General features: G+C 40.8%; 1 protein-coding gene across 1 annotated transcript in view; it reads right to left on the bottom strand.

Annotated features, from left to right (window-relative positions):
* Positions 1 to 202: 202 nt before the first annotated feature.
* LOC132820916 (superoxide dismutase [Cu-Zn]-like) overlaps positions 203 to 21,598 on the bottom strand; it is a 59,320-nt gene continuing 37,924 nt past the window's right edge. The window contains exons 4-5 of the mRNA XM_060833273.1: positions 18,315 to 18,432; positions 203 to 348 (exon numbers count right to left, since the gene is read on the bottom strand). Coding sequence (XP_060689256.1) covers positions 238 to 348; positions 18,315 to 18,432 — 229 coding nt within the window. The 3' untranslated portion in view covers positions 203 to 237. The remainder of the gene's footprint in view (positions 349 to 18,314; positions 18,433 to 21,598) is intronic.

Here is a 21,598-nt window from a genome sequence, read left to right as displayed (position 1 = left end):
ACCTACAAAATTGACTGAATATTAATACCCATATTTGACTTTTTCTTTGAAATAATAAAATGATAAAAGTTATCAGAGTAACATAGAATTTTACTGCAAAGAACAAAGATACAGAAAGTAACTTCATAAAGAACGTTTTCAAACACTATGTAAATCTCCCACTTATGGTGAAACCTACTTCATTTTATTATTCAGCACACAGGTTATCACTCATTTCATTTTTTGACTACTTGTCTTTTATTTATTAGCTATTCCAATTATGCCCCAGGCTAAACCTTTTCCAGCATTTCCTGTTGCAGCACTCTCATCATTTTCACCTTTACCCAGGTCATCTTCATTCTCTGTAACCTTTGAGAAAGAAAAAGTTAATAATTTAACCTGCAAATAACAACAGAGTAATCTTTTCACATAGTTACTTGAATAAAAATGAACAGTATATTCAAAAATATTTTCAATTAATCAACGAGAGTTGATGGCCATTTTGCATGGTGGCTCAGTACGTAGCACTGCTGCCTCACAGCGCCAGGGATCCAGGTTTGACTCTTGCTTCAGGTGACTGACTGTGTGGAGTCTGCACATTCTCCCCAAGTCTGAGAGGAACTTCCTCTGGGTGCTCCAGTTTCATAGAATCCCTACAGTGTGGCAGCAGGCCATTTGGCCCAAGTCCACACCAATCTTCCAAAGAGTATCCCACCAGACCCATTCCCCTACCCTGTTACTCCACATTTCCCTTGACTAATGCACCTAACCAACACATCCCTGAACACTAGGGGCAATTTAGCATGGCCAATTCACCTAACTTACACATCTTTGGACTGTGGGAGGAAACCGGAGCAACCGGAGGAAACCCATGCAGACACAGGGAAAATGTGCAAACTCCACACAGACTGGAATTGAACGTGAATCCCTGACGTTGTGAGGCAGCAGTGCTAACCACTGAGCCACTGTTTCCTCCCACACTCCAAAGATGTGCAGGTTAGATAGATTGGCCATGCTAAGTTGCTCATAGTGTCCAGGGATGTGCAGGCACAGTGGACTTGCCATAGGAAATGCAGGGTTACAGGGATCAGGTAGGGGGTGAGTTTGCGTAGTATTTTCCTTGGAGGATTGGTGTGTACTCAGTGGGCCAAATGGCCTGCTTCCACACAGTAGGAATTCTATGATTTCATTCTCCCAACTGCAAGATCAAAACATATAAAAAACATTTGGTGGGCAAAGAGGTGGCTACATATCTCTGTCTTTTTCATAAACTACAGTATACAATTCAAAGAGGAGGAAAGTGAAATAATGATTCCTTTAAAAGATTACACAAATGGATTTAAAACAAACAATCTGTTGTTTATTTTGATGCTAATGGTGCACAATATTGAAATATGGGGTGGAGAATTACTCCCATATAAATAACTTTGGATAGCCAGAGCAGGAAGTAGAAACATAAAAATAAGGGTCAGCCATTTAACCCCTTGAGTCCATTCTGTAATTCAAATAAATCATGGCTAATCTGACAGATCTTCGCTGTCAGTTTTAAAAGACTGGAGCAACTTACGATAGTAATATCCTTCAAGAATTACCTAGTTGTTTCCTTCAGTTATGACACAATTGTTCAATTATTTCTTAATGCTTTCTCACGAAATGATACCTTGGGTTTTTGAAAGGCTTATAAATGATAACATCAGAAAATACTGAAAGAATGAAAGTGAGGGCTTGGACAGACAGGCGCAGAACAAGGAATTAGTTCAGAATTTTACTGACGCGCATTGTGAAAGAACTCCAAAAAGCCGGTGTCCCATTTTCAAGTCACCCTTTATTTACATGTAGAAAGTCCAAGACACTCATCCAGCACTCTCACAGTTAGCTCTCACACTGAACAAAATGTCTGACACTCCAATTTTTTTCCATTAGCCAGAGCTCCCTGATTGAGGCTGTTAATCTGGTCCAATCAGGGAACACGTGATCCACCTGGCTGACCTCATTACAATCACTACATTCCTCCCTTCTGGGTCTGAGGACATAGGCCGGTTCATTGTTTTGCAGCTCCACCATTTCGGAAATTGGGTCGGGTTCCTCCAACTGTGCCTCTAATACCAGCGGTGTGTAACGCACAGCAACTCATCTCTTGCACCCAGAGCATCACAGAATTCATTCTCTTCTTCAGGCAGCAAAGGCATCAGGGCGGTGACATCCATCGTGTTCATTTCAGATTCACAAGTATTGGAGTACTGTGTGCAGTTTTGGGCTCCATATCCCAGACCACAAACCCCTGCCAGATCTACTTAAGAGAGGTCAGGCAGTGCCACTCATAGTTTCAGGCCAAATTCAGCAGTGGGCTCTAATACTAAGTGCATATAATTACAAGTTGGAACACCTTCCAAGAGACCAAGTAGCAAGTGTGGATGTGTTGTGCCACCTCCTGCTGGCAGATACAAAACTGGTGGTAACGCCACTGGAAGAGTCTGGAGTAGTTTTAAATTTTCTGGACACACTTCTTTCACAACATCAGACTTTGAATGCGGAAAGATCTGGTCCTGGAAAATTGAAATAGCTGGTGATGATGGGGGGAACCAAAAGGCTTTCACAACTGGAAGTGAAACATACCCTGTTAAGATCTCAGCTGTTGGTAATACCAGTCAAGTCAAACCCCTGAGAGGAAACTGGCTTGATAGATCAGAAATTTAATTTTTGCATTTGATTACTTTTGTTCTAAGTCACTGAAATATGTACACAGTAGGCTGCTAATGTCCTTCAATAAAACAACACAAATTTATTACACAAAACAAGTGTACAGAATATATATACCATACACAAACACACACATTTCGAAATATAATACAAATCTTACTATAAACAGTAAGACAAAGTTTCAACCTATTTCTCAGATACTCAAATCCCAAAGGAATATCATTCCTATCTAAAATCTTTAATTTCTTACTCAACTGACTCTCCAGATTTCCTTGTGGTTGCTGAGATAGTTTTACAGTAATAAAGCTGAAGTATTTGCACCAACTGAATGATCAAATTGATTAGCTTTATTATCACATGTACTCAAATAAGTATAGCGAGAAGTTCACAGTCACCACATTACAGCACCTTCTTAGGTACAAACGTGCCTAGGTACAGATACTTAAGATCAAATTCTCAGGAAACAAAGAAAAAGGTAAGAAATAAATAGTCCAGCATTATAGGACACAGGAATAAATTATAAAAATACGATAGTATAAAGTTCGGAATATGAGTTCTTCTGACCCAGCACCTAGCCTCAATGGAGACCTCTACTGTCTTGCTGCCACCTGTACAGGACTCACCAACATAGGGTTCACCCCACTTTAACTGCCATCCCTTCACTGCTGGGCCCACTTCACTGACGCAGCTGAACCCACACTCACCCCACAACTAAGAGTCCCTGGTTCAGATGCCAGGTCAGGCTGCCTCCAGGTCACAAGTCCCGCTTCATCTGTAGATGTTGCCTTTCTGGTGCTGCCATCTTGAAGAGTCCATTGCCATCTCCAATCACTGGAGGAGCATTGCTGCTACTGCCACCAGCCCAAATGCCAGGAGGACGACCTCGCTATCGCAGGCCCTTAATGGCATCTTCAACTGGATATACTGAGTTAATGATTATTCTTGGTTTGCTGCTGAGGCTCCAAGCATCACAGATGCCAAACTTCGACCAATCCGATTTAGTCTATTTGATATCAAGAAAGGACTGAAGACAGTGAATACTGCATATAGGATGAACCCAAACAACTTTCAAGCAGAAATACAAAAGAGTTAGCTCTAGAGCTAGTCACTTCCTTGATCAAGCTGTTTTTGTACATCGTTAAAACACTAGTGTCTACCCAATCACGTCATAAATTGAACACATATGTCCTCCCCACAACAAGTTGGGCAAATCCAACACAGCCAATAACTGCTCCATCAGTTCACGCTCTCAATCATCAAAAAAATGTTGCAAGTTGTCACTGATAGCAATTACTCAACAATATTCTGCTAATTCACACAGTTTGGGCTCTTCTACCAGGTCCACTCAGCTCCTGACCTCATCACAGTATTGGTCCAAACATGGACAAAAGAGGTGAACTCGACAATACAGCAGAGAGGGAGTGACTTTGAGAACAATGCAGAAATCCACAGTGTGGCTCAAGGAGCTGTAGCAAAGATTTCAAAGAAGCAATGGGGATCAGAAAAACTCACTGCTCTTTGGAATCACATCTAACACAAAGGAAGATGGTTTATTTGTGAGAAGTGAATCATCTTAGTTATAGGGCATTACTGCAGGAGGTCCTCAAGGCAGTGTGTGAAGCCTACCCATCTTCAGCTGCTTTAATGACCTTCCCTCCATTACAAGCTAGAGGCAGGGTGATGTTTGCAAACTATTCAGGAGTATTCACAACTCCTCATTGTAGAAAAAACTAAAATACAGGGAGATTATACAATATTCTAAAGGAAATCTTTTATGGAAGAAAAGTTTGCCTGGAAAACATCTCTTCTGGGATACTATACATTCAACAGAGTGTGTCATTGAGCAAAGGTTGAGGAATAATCTTGTTAGCATGAAAGAAATGTCAGAGCAAAGAAAGATTTCCAAAGTAGATCGAGCAAGTCACAAGTTGTTACTGTACAGAAAAGGTGCTTCCTCGAAGAAGTTAATGGCAATCTGAGATTAAGAGGCATTCAGGTGAAAAAAATCATGTTTTGTTTGGATCGCTTGATGACTAAATGTGTCATAATTATTTTGTTGATAAACTATGCCAGGTTGATTATGCTATAATTGTTGTTTTACTCTTGTCTTTTTTCTCTTCTACCAACGGCCTGGAGCAGAGGGGAAAGTGGCTAGTGACCCTGAGTCAGGATGGCAGCCAGCAGCCCAAAGTGGAAAGGGGATCACAGCCATTGGCTGGAGTACAGTGGGAGCCACCAACAGCCCAAGCGGAGCAGGGGCAGCCAACCATCAGGAGCAAAACGAGGGTGGCCAGCGCCCCCAGAATGATGGTTACTGGTTGGAAACCGGTGGAGCCTATTCAGAAGACATGGAAGCCCTGACAGAATTACTATAATGTCCATCTTTTTAGCTTTATCTTTTTCCTAACTTATTCTATGTATATCTGTAATGTAGTATTTTTTTTTCTTTTCTTTGTGCCTTTTCTTTGGTATATAGGTACTTCGTATCTAAGATGGAACTGTGTGTTGGCAATATTGCACACTTTTCAATGTGCAGAAAATGGGGGAGATACTAAACGAGTATTTTGCATCAGTATTTACTGTGGAAAAGGACATGGAAAATAAAGAATGTAGGGAAATAGATGGTGACATCATGAAAAATGTCCATATTACAGAGGAGGAAGTGCTCGATGTCTTGAAGTGCATAAAGGTGGATAAATCCCTAGGACCTGATTAGGTGTACCCTAGAAGTCTGTGGGAAGCTAGGAAAGTGATTGCTGAGCCTCTTGCTGAGATATTTGTATCATTTACAGTCACAGGTGAGGTGCCGGAAGACTGGAGGTTGGCTGACGTGGTGCCATTCTTTAAGAAAGGTGGTAAGGACAAGCCAGAGACTATAGACCAGTGAGCCTGATGTCTGTGGCGGAAAAGTTGTTGGAGGGAATCCTGAGGGGCAGGATGTACTTGTATTTGGAAAGGCAAAGGACTGATTAAGGATAGTCAACATGGCTTTGTGCGTGGGAAATCATGTCTCACAAACTTGATTGAGTTTTTTGAAGAAGTAAAAAAGAGGATTGGTGAGGGCAGAGCGGTAGACATGATGTTCATGGACTTCAGTAAGGCGTTTGACAAGGTTCCCCATGGGAGACTGGTTAGCAAGGTTAGGTCTCACGGAGTACAGGGAGAACTGGCCATTTTAGATACAGAACTGGCTCAAAGGTAGAAAACAGAGGGTGGTGGTGGAGGGTTGTTTTTCAGACTGGAGGCCTGTGACCAGTGGAGTGCCACAAGAATCAGTGCTGGGTCCCCTACTTGTCATCATTTACATAAATGATTTGGATGCGAGCATAAGAGGTATAGTTAATAAGTTTGCAGATGACACCAAAATTGGAGGTGCAGTGGTGAGCGAAGAAGGTTAACTCAGATTACAACAGGATCTTGATCAGATGGGCCAATGGGCTGAGAAGTGGCACATGGCGTTTAATTCAGATAAATGTGAGGTGCTGCATTTTGGGAAAGCAAATTTTAGCACGACTTATACACTTAATGGTAAGGTCCGAGGGAGTGTTGCTGAACAAAGAGACCTTGAGCGCAGGTTCATAGTTCCTTGAAAGTAGAGTCGCAGGTAGATAGGAGAGCGAAGAAGGCGTTTGGTATGCTTTCCTTTATTGGTCAGAGTATTGAGTACAGTTGGGAGGTCATGTTGCGGTTGTACAGGACATTGGGTTTGGCCACTGTTGGAATATTGCGTGCAATTCTGGTCTCCTTCCTACTGGAAAGATGTTGTGAAACTTGAAAGAGTTCAGACAAGGATGTTGCCAGGGTTGGAGGATTTGAGCTATAGAGAGAGGCTGAACAGGCAGGCTGTTTTACTTGGAGCGTCGGAGACTGAGGAGTGAGTTTATTGAGGTTCACAAAATTATGAGGGGCATGGATAGAATAAATAGAAAAAGTCGTTTCCCTGGGGTGGGAGAGTCCAGAACAAGAGGGCATAGGTTTAGGTTGAGAGGGGAAAGGTATAAAAGAGACCGAAGAGGCAACTTGTTCATGCAGAGGGTGGTACGTGTATGAAATGAACTGCCACAGGAAGTGTTGGAAGTTGGTACAATCTCTATGACTTTATGCTCCTGGTCTTTTGTAACTTGAGCACAGAAGACAATAAACCTAATTCTAATTCTGAGGAAGCACTCTGGAAGTCCAGTCCTGCTAATCATAAAGTCATCATAAAAATTAAGCATTCCAGAAAGTATACAGAATTTCCCAATAAACTGTCTTTTTGGTAGGCTGTCAGAAAGCACAGACTACTTTCTGTACTTAACAAGAATTAATATTTATAACAGAGAGATAGAGATAGAGAGAGAGAGAGAAATGCCACACCAGTCTTTCTTCACATGTACTGCTACTGAACTGAACCAAAAACTCTAATCTAAACAAAGGCTAGCTACACAGATAGCTGGGCACTCCCCTTTGATTATACTTTTTTTTAAGTCACGAAAGCCTTTAGCAGAGGCATTTTCTGTTAGGGGTAAACAAACAGGGTCCCAATACGTCTTTCAAACCCAGCCGAGCTGAAGCCTGGCCAATTACCCCCTCTCTGGGAAGAAAACTCAAGGGCATAGTAATCTTATGTAAAAAAAACATCATTGTGACAATGGTCACAAAAAATGGGTGTTATTGGTAGCAGGAAAGACTGACGAGGGAGTTCAGCTGTCCTTATTCATAGAATTTGCTGAGATGATCCTTTTGTTGATCCAAAAATTGCTGCTTAATCTTCTTTCGCCAGGTATTTTCCCTAGTTTGCAGGAGACACAGGGTGAATGATTTACACTTACAAGGATCTCTGATTTCTTAATTAGGAGTCACAGTTACAGAAAATGATTAGGGAAAATAAACTAATTAATGACAGGCTTGAGATGCTTTTCACTGCAGAGCAAAAATACCTTCTTTTTCAGAGGTCCCAAGGTTTCTGACCTGAACATTTGCACCCCCAAACTGTTCAGTTATCAGGTAGCCAGAGTTTTGGCAAGCAGGAGGGCCTTTGTCATCAATAACTGGACACTAGTCCCACAGACCAATCTGTTACTTGTTGTTAAACATAGCTCCATTGTTAGGTAACGTACCAGCTCCAGCTCATATGCAACTAGACTTGGCCCACTGCTTCAATCAAAGGCTGTGTAAACAGCATGTGAGTGTCAGGTTACTTGCTTTAAAAATAGTGCAGCAATCCTTGGTTTTTAAAAAATGTTCCTTTTCTGTTTCAGCGATAAATCAAAAACACAGATAAAGATATTGTATTTACAATATAAAATTGATCAGGAACAAAATGTTGTACGTTAGATACACAGTGAAATTTCTTTTCATTAATTCTTAACTCAAGAAGTATTAAACCATCAAGAACAATGCAGCCTGTTGATTGGATGCTTTTCCTTACCACCTTTCCTAAATAGTGGCACAATGTTAATTAACCTCCAGTCTTCCAGCACCCCACCTGTGACTACCGATGCATATATCTAAGCAAGGGGGCCAGCAATCACTTCCCTAGCTTCCCCCAGAGTTCAACAGTACACCTTATCAGGTCCCAGGGATTTATCCACATTTATACATATTATAGAATATGGACATTTTTCAGGATACCGCTATTTACGTTCCCATATTCTATATCTTCTATATCCTTCTCCACATTAAACACTGTTGCAAAATACTCATTTAGTATCTCCCCTTACTCTTATGATTGCACATATGGGCAGCCTTGCTGATCTTTAAGGGACCCTCTTCTCTCCCTAGTTACCCTCTAGTTCTTAAAGAATTTTCAGTTCCCTTTGGATTCTCCTTAACCCTATTTGCCAAAGCTAACTCATGTCCCCTTTTTCCCTCTTAAGTATACTCCTACCACCTTTGGATTCTCCTTAACCCTATTTGCCAAAGCTAACTCATGTCCCCCTTTTTCCCTCTTAAGTATACTCCTACCACCTTTATACTCTTCTAGTGATTCACTTGATCTCTGCTGTCTACACCTGATATATGCTTCATTCCTTTTCTTCACCAAAATCTCAATTTCTCTAGTCATCCAACATTCGCTACACCTACCAGACTTGCCCTTTACCCTAACAGGAACATACTGTCTTTGGGGTTTCATCTCATTTTCAAAGGCTTCCCCATTTTTCAGCCATCCCTTTACCTGCAAACATCCCTCGCCAAACAATTTTTGAAAGTTCTCGCCTAATACTATCCTCCAATTCAGAACTTTAACTTTTAGATCTGGCTTGCCCTTTTCCAACACTATTTCAAAACGAATAGAATTACACTGGCCCCAAAGTGCTTCCCCACTGACACCTTGCCCTGTCTTATTTCCCAAGAATAGGTAAAATTTTGCAGCTTCTCTAGTAGGTATATCCACATGCTGAATCAGAAAATCATCTTGTACACACTTAACAAATTCCTCTCCATCCAAGTCTTTAACATTATGGCAGTCCCAGTTTATGTCTGGAAAGTCAAAATGTCCTACCATAACTACCCTATCTTACATATAACTGAGATCTGCTTACAAATGTATTTCTCAATTTCCCACTGACTACTACTATAGTACAATCCAATAAAGGTGATCATATCTTTCTTATTTCCAAAATAACTTCCATGCATGTAGTCTCAGGAACATCCTCCCTAAGTATAGCTGTAATGTTAATCAAAGAGAAACACCATGCCCTTTCCTTTCTTTCCTCCCTCTCAATTCTTCCTGCAGCATTTGTATCCTGGCACATTTATCTGTCATTCCAGTCCATCCCTGAGCCACATCTCTGTAATTGCTATGATATCTCATTCCCATGTTCCCAACCATGCCCTGAGTTCATCTGCCTTACCTGATAGGCCTCTTGCATTGAAATACTTCAATCAGTTTAATTCATCAGTCTGACCTCAGTCTTTGCTTTGCTCTTGCCTGCCCTGTTTGACTTGCTTCTTTTTCCAACTGTCTCAGATCAGTCTCAGACTGATCTCTTTCCTCACTATCCCCTTGGGTCCCACTGTTCCCCCACTACTTTGAATCCTCCCAAGCAGTTCTAGCAAATCTCCCCACTAATATCTTAAGCCCCTTCCAATTCAGGTGCAATCTGTCCTTTTTGTACAGGTCACTTCTACCCCAGAAGTCTTTCCAATGATCCAAAAATGTGAATCCTTCTCCCCTGCACAGGCTCTCCAGCCACGCATTCATCTGTTCAATCCTCCTGTTCCTAACTTCACTAGCTTGTGGCACTGGGAGTAATCCAGATATTACTATCGTCGAGGACCTCCTTGCCGCCAACTGCCGCTCCAACTGATTCATGCGATCCGACAGGAATCGTAACCAAACACACTTTCTGCAGACATAATCATCAATAACATTGGAACTCCTCCTCATCTCCTACATCCAACAGGAAGCGTACAACACTCTACTAAAGGCCAACTTTGCTCCTTAACAATCTACAAACTCAGAAAATAGCACAGTCTTACTGCTCTAAAAAACACTGTTCCAGGCTAACTTAGTACCTACTTTTTGTGTTTTTAAAAGTTTAATCAAGAGATGAATCTTAATATAACATATAATCTAAAAAGAACCCACTCAAGTCACTATCATAGATTTACAAGTAAAAAACAGCAAGTTTGCACTTTTAAAAACCACTTAGCTGCTCCTATGCTGTGAGCTTCCCCACACAGGTTTCTCCAAGGTCAGCTGCGAATTTCGCCGATTGTTAATTCTTCTTGAGACAAGCTTCAATATCCAGATATACTTGAAATCAAACTGCAGAACAGTCAACTGTGCAGATTCACTGCTGGGTCAGACAGCAGTCCAGGTTTATTTCTCCATTTGATTTATTTCCTATGTGGTTGCTACCTTTGTCTGTCTTCTTCCTTTTTATAGTGCCATTGTTTTGACCTTTCTTTTCCCCGAAGTTCCAAAGCAATGCAACAGCTTAGAGAACAGCAATTGCTGCCTCTAGAATTTGAGGAAATCAGTTCCAACACTGAAAGTACCTCAAAAAAAGGAGCAGCTCTTACAGCCACAACTTTTTACCATCCTCCTTCTTGCCTCTCAGTGTCAGGGACCTGGGTTCGATTCCATCCTTGGGCAACTTCCCGTGTGGAGTTTGCGCATGGGTTTCCTCCGGGTGCTCTGGTTTGCTCCCAAAGTCCAAAGATGTGCAAGTCAGGTGAATTGGCCATGCTAAATTGCCCATAGGGTCCAGAATGTGCAAGGTAGGTGGGTTGGCCATAGGAAATGCAGGGTGATTGAGTAGGGAGGTGGTTCTGGGTGGGATGCTCTTCAGAAGCTTAGTGTGTACTCGATGGACCAAATGGCCTGCTTCCACATCGTAGGGAGTCTAACAAAGATGACAATACTTATGCCACACAAATGATGGTCAACTGACATCTCAAGCAGAAGATAATCCACATTTACTGTCCATATTTAACAGCATTTTCAAATTTGACAAGCCACCACCATCTTTTGTTGAGGTATCATATGGCATCAATGAGTCAGACCATGACCACTGCCACAGAACTGCATCATCTATCATGCCACTACTGTGATTCCATCTACTTTAGGAGTAGTTAGACATCGTAGGAGGTTGAGGTAGGAAAAGATTCAACAAGAAAAAGAAATACCAAGAAGTGACACCATAGGCTTAGAGCATGTACGTTATGTAAATATGGTTACATCACTATATTTTCATTTATTTGTCATAAGAATGGTAGTGGCTGAATCCCTCCACTCATTTTCTAGTAGGGTCCTTGAACCACTTAACATAGTTGATGCATAACTTAATTCCATACCTTCATTCAATATCTTGATACTTTTCAGAACAATTTTTTTAAGTTGCAAATTTCTTATGATGCGGAGATCACCATTATTTCACTATCCTTTTGTGTAAAACAGCTTTTTTCTGATTTCCCAACAAAAGACCTATTGCCTCATTGTCTGCATCTAACCTAACACATTAAACAGGTCAATCTGACTTTATTTAAACTTCCAAGAATATCGAGAATATGCAAAAGTTTGTACAACCTACGCTCACAACTGAACCACCCCATATCACTCTTTCCAAGGCTGAGATTTCATTATCAAGATGGAATTCAGTACTACAAATAAGATCTGACTATTGTTTCAAATAACTGAAGGACAAGCTCCTCATTAACAACATAACTGATTTTGACTTGGGAAATAGTCCCAATAAGTCAAAATTTGTAATGAGATCAAATTTGGGGACAGGCTGTGGCACAGTAATTTCTGAGACAGTTATTTGTGGGTCAAGTTCAGGACTCGAGCGCAAATAAAATCAGATTGATATATCAGTGCAACACTGAAGGAGGGAGTTCTACACTGTCAGAAGTATCATATTTGAGTCAAGGTATAAATTGAGGACCTTTCAGTTTTCTCAAGTGGACACTAAGGACCATATTGCTTCACTTCAAAGCAGAGCAGGGTAGTTATCCCTGGCACCTTAGTCAATATTTTTCTGCAAATAACATCTCAAAAACAGACTACTTTGACACTATTATACTGCTGTGTACAACAATTTGCTGTTTACAGATTGTCTACCACATTCCTACATTACAATATTGAATATTCTATGATGCAAAGCATGGATTTAATTCCTGCACCGGCTGACGTTAATGTGAAGAACTCGCTTTCTCAACATCTCCCCTCATCTGAGGGTTGATGACCCTAAACCACTACTAGTCATCTCTCTGTAATGAGAGAGCAGCCCTATTGTCTGGTTGGACTACAGTGACTTTACCTTTACTTCATAAGATTTTCATTGGCTGTAAAGTACTTTGGTTACCTGCTGTCTTAAAACCACAAAAGTAAAAAACTTGGAGATTGGGTGTGTAAATAGCAAACTTCACATAAACATGTGTCAGGTGATATTTTCTGGAAGAATAAGGAAATTAAATGGGATAGAAGAACAGAAAGATCAGGGGTACAAGTGTTATTATGATCCCATCCAATATTATTACTTGACAGATCATATCTGACATCAAAACCTAGCTTGCTAGATAATGTTTATTTTGGTTTTTACAAAGTGGTGTCTCACTGAAACATAAGCATGCAAGGTTGCAGCTTTTGTTTTAACCATAAAATAGAAGTTCATTTACCAAAATAAATTCAATCAAACTAAATGATGATAAAACAAAATAACCAAAACTATTTATTTACAATACAAATTCAAATAATGTTAAGCACACAGAAAAGTACAATCCCATTAATCCCACACATACCTTTACAAGTTCCAAACTAAAAACAAAATGCCACTCAGGTAACCTATTCATCTCACTCTGCAGAATCTGTGTCACTTATAAAGTGACTGTGTTCCCTTGCCTCCCCCACCATTTTTATGTCATTTGTGAATTTGGATATAGTACAATCAATCACTTTCCTCATCAAGTTATTCATACATATTGGAAATAATGCCCAGCATTGATTTCTGCAGCAAACCACAAGTTACAGGTTGGTAGCTTTTTGCCCCTCCTTTTTACTAACTCTGCTTTCCATCAGACAATCCCTAATCAATACATATGTACTACCTCCAACATCTTAGGATATTATCATAACAAGTAACCTCAAGTTTAGTAGCTTACTAAATACATTCTGAAAATTCATATTTATTACATCCATTGCTTCCCCTTTATCTATTCTGCTGCTTACATTCTAAAAGAGTTCTTATAAATTTGTCAAGCATGATTTCCCCATTCATGAAGGCATGGTGACTCTGCTTAATCATGTTAAGTATTCCTAAATGCTCTATTATCAAATCCTTTATATTAGAGTCTAACATTTTCCGTGTACAGATATTAAGCTAACTGGCCTATCTTTTTTATTGTCTCCTTCTATTTCCAAATAATAGGTTAGCTTTGCATAGATTTGAAGTTTTCCAATCCAGAATCTAAGAATTCATGGAAAATTACTACATTGTATTATTGCTGTTCCTTTAATACCTTTGGATACATCCCATAAGGCCCAGAGACCTAATGGTCTTTAGCCCCACTGGTTTCTCTCATGATATTATTGCAGTTATTTCCTTTCCTCCTTTTGTCCCTTGAATACTTAGTAATTTTGGAATGCTATTTTTGTTTTCTACTGTGAAGACTGATGCAAAGTATTTATTCAACTCCTTTGCCATTTCCTGGTTCCCCATTATTATTTCTCCTGCCTCATTCTCTAAGGGGCCTATATTCACCATGGCTTCTCTCTTCCTTTTTTATGTATTTATAGAAACCCTTGTTGTCCGTCGTGATAATACTTGCAACTTTACTGTCAAAGTTTATTATTTCCCTTTGTTGATCTTTTGTTGATTTTGTAGTACCTTTCCAGTCCTCTGGCTTACCATTAACTTTTGCCACATATTATGTTTTTTTCTTTCCATTTAATGTTATCCTCATCTTTCCTGGCTAACCAAGATTAGCTCATTCTCCTTTCCTAGACTCCTTCTTTCTCAATGGAATATGTCTTTGTTGTCAGCCATCGTCATTGTTTCTCGACTGCCTTTCTCTGCTCTGTTCTCAAACCACTCCAGCAAGCTCTACCCTGATCTCTTTGTAATTACTATTATTTAATCTTAGTACAGTTGTTTCTAATTCCAAATTCATCCCTCTCAAACTGAATACTAAAGTCATTTGTGTTATTTCACTGTTCCCTGGCAATCTTTTACTCTGAGATTATTTATTAAACCTGCCTCATTACACATCACGAGTTTCAAAATAGCCTTATCCCTAGTTTGATCCACAACACAGTACTAGTGACAAGGAAAGGGTTTATTGAGCACAAAGAGAACGCTGGCCAAGGGAGAATGGAGACAATGCCACAGAAGAGTTCAGAATCATTCTGCGTTCCAATTTGTGGTGGGGACACATTGGAATAAAATAGTCCTTTGTTGAGCATAGACTGTTCAGTGTCAGAAATCGAAGGTGAAACGGGAAAGTAAATACATGACAAGAGGTGGGACTAAAAGAAGATGAAAGATGTAATATCGTTTAATAAAGCCACTGGAAAGTAAATCAAGCACAAAGGTTAATTTGTAGAGAAATAAAATTGACACTAGAGAATAAAACATTAGTTAGATCACGTTTGGAAAATTGAAAATAGTTCTAAGTACTGAAGTGGTAAAATGGTTTATTAAAGTAATACCAGAATGGACAGGTTATACCTATTAGTAAAAATTGGCTGAGCATTTTGAGCAAAAAAAAGCGTAATCTTTAAGAATAAACATAGAGAAGATGTTATTACTTGTGGGTGGGACCAAAAGAGACCATAAATGCAAGACACTCACTGAAAAAAAAAAATCAATAGAAAATTAACAGAGTTCTACTTTTCATCTAGAATGTCTGAAACATGGAACTTATGGAACTACAAAGAGTAGCTAAAGAAAACATTACAGATCCATCTCAGGGAAAATTGGATAAATGTAAGGGAGGAAAAATCAGGACACAACAGTGAGCCGAACACTCTGTATCTGTTCTTTAAATAGCTATTAAGTTATGTAATACACCTATCAAGCTTTGTTTGGCACTCCAAACTATTCATTCGGAGTAAAGAGGCTGCACAAATACATTCTCAGCAAAAGGAAGGAATCAATGTACAAGCCAGAAGAGGTAGGTGAGGTCCTAACCAAATACTTTGTATCAGTATTCACCAAAGAGAAGGAATTGGTGGAGGATATCTCAGGGAAGGGAGTGTCAAATTTCTAAGCCATGTTGCTATTAAACAGGAAGAGGAGTTGTGATTCTTGAAAGATATTAAGAAAGTTAAGTCCTCAGATCCAGATGGGATCCATCCCAGAATACGGAGGGAGGCAAAAAACCAAATTGCTGGAGCACTGACAAACATCTTTGTATCCTGTTTGGCCGCAGGTAAGATCCCACAGTACTAGAGAACAGGCAATGTTGTCCCATTGTTTAAGAAAGGTAGCAGGGATAATCCAGCAAACTACAGGCCTGTGAGCCTCATTTCAGTGGTAGGGAAATTATTAGAAAAGATTCTCAGGGACAAGATCTATATGCATTTAGAAGCGAATGGAGTTAATAGCGATAGACAGCATTGTTTAGTGTGGGGTAGGTCATATCTCACTAACTTGATTGGGTTTTATTTTGAGGTGGTGAAGATGATGATTGATTGGGGAAAGCAGTTGATGTTGTCTACATGGACTTCAGTAAAGTCTTTGACAAGGTCCCTCATGGCAGACTGGTGCAGAGAGTGAAGTCACATGATATCAGGGATGAACTGGCAAGATGGATACAGAACTGGCTTAGTCTTAGGAGACAGAGTTTACTGGTGGAAGGATGCTTTTTGGAATGGAGGGTTGTGACTATGGTGTTCAACAGGAATCAGTGCTGGGACTCTGCTGTTCTTGGAGAAAGTGAGGTCTGCAGATGCTGGAGATCAGAGCTGAAAATGTGTTGCTGGAAAAGCGCAGCAGGTCAGGCAGCATCCAAGGAACAGGAAATTCGACGTTTCGGGCATAAAACCTTCTTCAGGAATGAGGAAAGTGTCCAGCAGGCTAAGATAAAAGGTAGGGAGGAGGGACAATGGAGATGCGATAGGTGGAAGGAGGTCAAGGTGAGGGTGACAGGTCGGAGTGGGGTGGGGGTGGAGAGGTCAGGAAGAAGATTGCAGGTTAGGAAGGCGGTGCTTAGTTCGAGGGATTTGACTGAGACAAGGTGGGGGGAGGTGAAATGAGGAAACTGGAGAAATCGGAGTTCATCCCTTGTGGTTGGAGGGTTCCTAGGCGGAAGATGAGGCTCTTTTCCTCCAACCGTCGTGTTGTTATGGTCTGGCGATGAAGGAGTTCAAGGACCTGCATGACCTTGGTGGAGTGGGAGGGGGAGTTAAAGTGTTGAGCCACGGGGTGGTTGGGTTGGTTGGTCCGGGCGTCCCAGAGGTGTTCCCTGAAGCGTTCCGCAAGTAGGCGGCCCATCTCCCCAATACAGAGGAGGCCACAATCGGGTGCAGCGGATGCAATAGATGATGTGTGTGGAGGTGCAGGTGAATTTGTGGCAGATATGGAAGGATCCCTTGGGGCCTTGGAGGAAAGTAAGGGGGGAGGTGTGGGCGCAAATTTTGCATTTCTTGCGGTTGCAGGGGAAGGTGCCGGGAGTGGAGGTTGGGTTGGTGGGGGATGTGGACCTGACGAGGGAGTCACGGAGTGAGTGGTCTTTTCGGAATGCTGATAGGGGAGGGGAGGGAAATATATCCCTGGTGGTGGGGTCCGTTTGGTCACCCTCACCTTGACTTCCTTCCACCTATCGCATCTCCATCGCCCCTCCCCCAAGTCCGTCCTCCCTACCTTTTATCTTAGCCTGCTGGACACACTTTCCTCATTCCTGAAGAAGGGCTTATGCTCGAAACGTCGAATCTCCTGTTCTTTGGATGCTGCCTGACCTGCTGCACTTTTCCAGCAACACATTTTCAGCTCTGCTCTTTGTGGTCAACATACATGATTTTGAGGAAAGCATACCTGATCTAATTAGTCAGTTTATGGATGATACAAAGATTGGTAGAGTGCAGATAGAGAGGATGGTTGTCAGAGGATGCAGAAGGATAAAGATCAGCTGGAGATGTGGACAGAAAAATGGCTGATGGAATCTAATCTGGACAAATGTGAGGGGATGCATTTTGGAAGGTCAAGTACAGGTGGAAATTATACTGTGAATGGCAGAACACTTGGGATTGATATGCAGAAGAATCTGGGTGTGCAGGTCCACAGATTACCAAAAGAAAGCATGCTTACCTTCATTGGAACGGGCATTGAATAGAAGGAGCCTTATAGAACTTTAGTTAGACCACACTTAGAATATTGCGTACAGTTCTGGTCACCACACTGCCGAAACGATGTGAAAAGGTTTACTAGGATGTTGCTGGTTTGGGAGATTTTAGAAATGAAGAAAGGTTGGATAGACTGGATTTGTTTTCACTGGAACGCAGGAGGTTGAGGAACCGGATATAAGCTTATAGGATTGTGAATGGCTAGGGTAGAGTGGAAAGTACGAGGCTTTTTTCTCAGGTTGGAGGTGTCAATTATTAGGGGACATGGGTTCAAGGTGCTAGGGTTTAAAAGAGATATGTGTGAGGCAAGTTTTTCAAAGAGTAGTGAGTGCCTGGAACACGCTGCTAAAGGAGGTGGTGGAAGCAGACACAATAGCAGCACTCAAGAAAAACCTGAACAAATACATGAATATGAAGGAGATAGATGGATACAGATCCTGTAATAAAGACAGCTTTAGTATGGAAGGGCAAAATGTGTTGGTGCAGATTGGAGGACCGAAGGGTCTGTTCCTGTGCTGTTTTGCTCTTTATTCAAAAGTGAGCAATCAATACATTTAGCTTTTAAATTGATTTGATTATTGCATAGCACAACATTTGTTTTGTAAGGGAAAATTTTCACATTGATGGAACCAGGTACAAGGTGTGTGACTGGTTGAAGTTAAAGTTAAGTTAAAAAAGTGACAATAGGTAACAACTGTTGAGATGGTTAACTGTCCTAGACTATCCAATGAAAGGGTGGGATAATGGAATGAAAGTAAATTCATAAGATCAAATGTGTGCCGTATTATGCTTTAATTTTCATTCCAACAAGCCATTTGTTCAGTACAGCTGTAAAACAACAGAGTCTGTGGGATGCAATATTTACCACCAAAGTGCGTCCAATTATTGAATAATTTCCAGCCAAGCGAAGAAGTCGGTCGTGCATTTCAAACTTAGCAACACCATCATCATTGGCTTCAACATTACCCAGGTCACCAACATGTCTATAAAGAATTGTAGAAGTTTTAAAATTAGAAGTACGTTCTGCAAGAATAGATAAGAAATTACAATGACAATGCTTTTACGTAACTCTTTCAACATATTGAAATGTGTTCAAGAACTGTTACATGAGGAAGATGGTTTTCAATTCAATTCATTCCACTGCAAGGCAGGGAGCCAATGTAAGCAATAAACGTCAGTGCTTAAATAATAGTTCACCCAGCCTGTAACACAGACATGCAATACATGCCCCTAAACTATTTAGTTGAAACAAACAAAGTGTTCTTTAATTTAAAAGCAAATTATGCAGCTATTGGAATCAGAAATCAAAAGAAGTTGTACTAAGCAGGTTAGGCAGCAACTGTGCAATACATTTTTTGGTTTGTGATCAATCATCATTTTAGGAAGATTATGTTTGGATTCTTTGCCCATCCAATTATACTGAGGATCAGGCACTTGCTCATTGCTGCACTGTAATTTCCAGCCAGGGAATTCACCTCGTTTTCTTAAAATTTGTTTTTAAATTTCATGTGATATTGTTTAAACAGGTGAATTTCAGAACAAGAGGATGACAATACCAAAACGAAAACAAGGATTACTACATTGCAGATCTAGACACACAAGTGTCACAACCAAAGCTGGAGAAATGCACTTTGCTCTTGTACCATTACCCCGTGGGTCACAGCTTAATATAAAAATATATTTCTCAGTTGCTGAGATAGCCAATCAAGTATTATATTTATGTCAGGTTTTAATTAAAAAGAGCCATCAACCAAGTTCCTTTAATAAACAATTATTTATTATCAAACAATACCTTTTCAAGGATTGGTTAACATATTCGGTCAGAAATATAAAGTCTAACAATGATCCCTCTAAATAATGCCAAATACACACTTCAAGCGCAAAAGAGAAAAAAGGAATTTTCTCTGCAATTCACTTAAAACAGCCACTTGTTGACCAACAGGGTTATTCAGGTAAGTAAACAAGATAATGGATATAATAATTTAAAGTCTGTTACTCCCTGACATTCTGGTACATAGGGTCAAATTACTTATTATGCATGAATGTCTCTGGAGTATAGATAGACACAGCTTCCTCAGGAGAACTGAAGAACAAATAGGTAAACAAGATTATGGAAAGATGCAGAGGCAACAGGGTAGTGGTGGTGGGAGATTTTAATTTTCCCAACATTGACTGGGATTCACTTAGTGTCAGAGGTCTGAATGGAGCAGAACTTGTAAGAAGCATCCAGGAGAGTTTTCTAGAGCAGTATGTCAATAGTCCTATGAGGGAGGGGGCCATACTGGACCTGGTGTTGGGGAATGAGCCAGGCCAGGTGGTAGAAGTTGCAGTGGGGGATTTATTTGGGAACTGCGACAATTCTGTAAGTTTTAGAATACTTGTAGACAAAGATGAGAGTGGTCCTAAGGGAAGAGTACTAAACTGGGTCAAGGCCAATTCTATCAAAATTAGGCAGGAACTGGGAAATGTGGATTGGACACACCTATTTGAAAGGAAGTCCACAATTGATATATAGGTTATAGGTTAATATAGGTTAAAGGTAGTGCAGGATAGGTATGTCCTGTTGAAAGCGAAGGGTAGGAAAGGCAAGATTCATAAACTGTGAATCACAGGAGAAATCGTATGACTAGCCAAGAGGAAAAGGGAAGTGTACTTAAGGTCCAGGCAGCTAAGAACGTAACTGGCCCTGGAGGAATACTGGAAAAGTAGGACCAGTCTTAAATGAGGAATCAAGCAGGCTAAAAGGGGTCATGAAATAGCTTTAGCGAGCAGAATTAAGGAGAATTCCGAAGTTTTTTATTCTTATATAAGAAGCAAGCAGGTAACTAGAGAAAGGATTGGTCCACTAAAGGGTAATGAAGGAAGGCTCTGCGTCGAACCTGAAAGAATAGGTGAGATTCTGAATGATTACTTTGCATCAGTATTTACTGATTAGAGATGGAAGTTTGATAACGCTAGATCACGTTGACGTAAGTAGGAATGATATGTTGGATAGACTAGAGGTTATTAAGGTGGTTAAGTCCCCAGGAGTGGATGGGATCTATCCCAGATTGCTGAGGGAGGAGAGAGAGGGAATAGCTGGGGTCCTACAGATATTCTTGTAGCATCCTTAAATACAGATGAGGTGCCAGAGGACTGGAGGGTTGCTCATGTTGTCCCCCTGTACAAGAAGGGTACTAGGGACATTCCGGGTAACTACAGACCAGTGAGCCTGATGTCAGTGATGGGAAAGTTGCTGGAGAAGGTACTGAGGGATAGGATCTATTTATACTTAAAAAAGAATGGGCTTATCATTGATAGGCAACATGGTTTCATGCAGGGTAGATCGTGCCTTACCAACTTAATAGAGCTCTTTCAGGAAGTGACCAGTTTATAAATGAAGGAAGGGCTGGAGATGTCATATACATGGACTTTAGTAAGACATTTGATAAGGTTCTCTATGGTAAACTAAGAGAGAATGTGAAGTCACATGTTGGGCAGGGTGTTCTAGCTAGGTGGATAAAGAACTGGTTGAGCAACAGGAGACAAAGAGTAGCAGTTTAAGGGAGTTTCTCAACATGGAGAAAGGTGACCAGTGGTGTTCCATAGGGACTAGTGCTAGGGCCACTGTTGTTTGTGATATATATAAATGATCTGGAAGAGGGCACTATTGGTATGATCAGCAAGTTTGCAGATGACAGGAAGATTGTTAGAGTAGCAGAAAGCATAGGGGTCTGTCAAAGAATACAACAGAATATAGATAGACTGGAGAGTTCAGCAGAGAAGTGGCAGGTTCAATCCAGGCAAATGTGAGGTGATGCATTCAGGGAAATCTAATTATAGAGCGAATTATACCGTAAACGGAAGAGCCCACGGAAAGATTGATGAGCAGAGAGATCTGGGAGTACAGGTCCATTATACCCTGAAGGGTGCTGCACAGGTGGATAGAGTGGTCAAGAAGGCATATGGTATGCTTGACTTCATCAGACGGGGTATTGAGTATAAGAGCTGGCAGATCATGTTAAAACTGTACGCAACGTTGGTTCAGCCACCTTTAGAATACTGTACACAGTTCTGGTCACCACATTACCAAAAGGACATGGATGCTTTGGAGAGGGTGCAGACAAGGTTTACAAGGATGTTGCCAGGTATGGAAGGTGCTAGCTATGA

This window comes from Hemiscyllium ocellatum, chromosome 12, assembly GCF_020745735.1.
Source record: "Hemiscyllium ocellatum isolate sHemOce1 chromosome 12, sHemOce1.pat.X.cur, whole genome shotgun sequence".
NCBI classification, from domain to species: domain Eukaryota; kingdom Metazoa; phylum Chordata; class Chondrichthyes; order Orectolobiformes; family Hemiscylliidae; genus Hemiscyllium; species Hemiscyllium ocellatum.
Note: the sequence above shows the minus strand (reverse complement) of the source record. Positions and strands in the feature narration are given on the sequence as shown.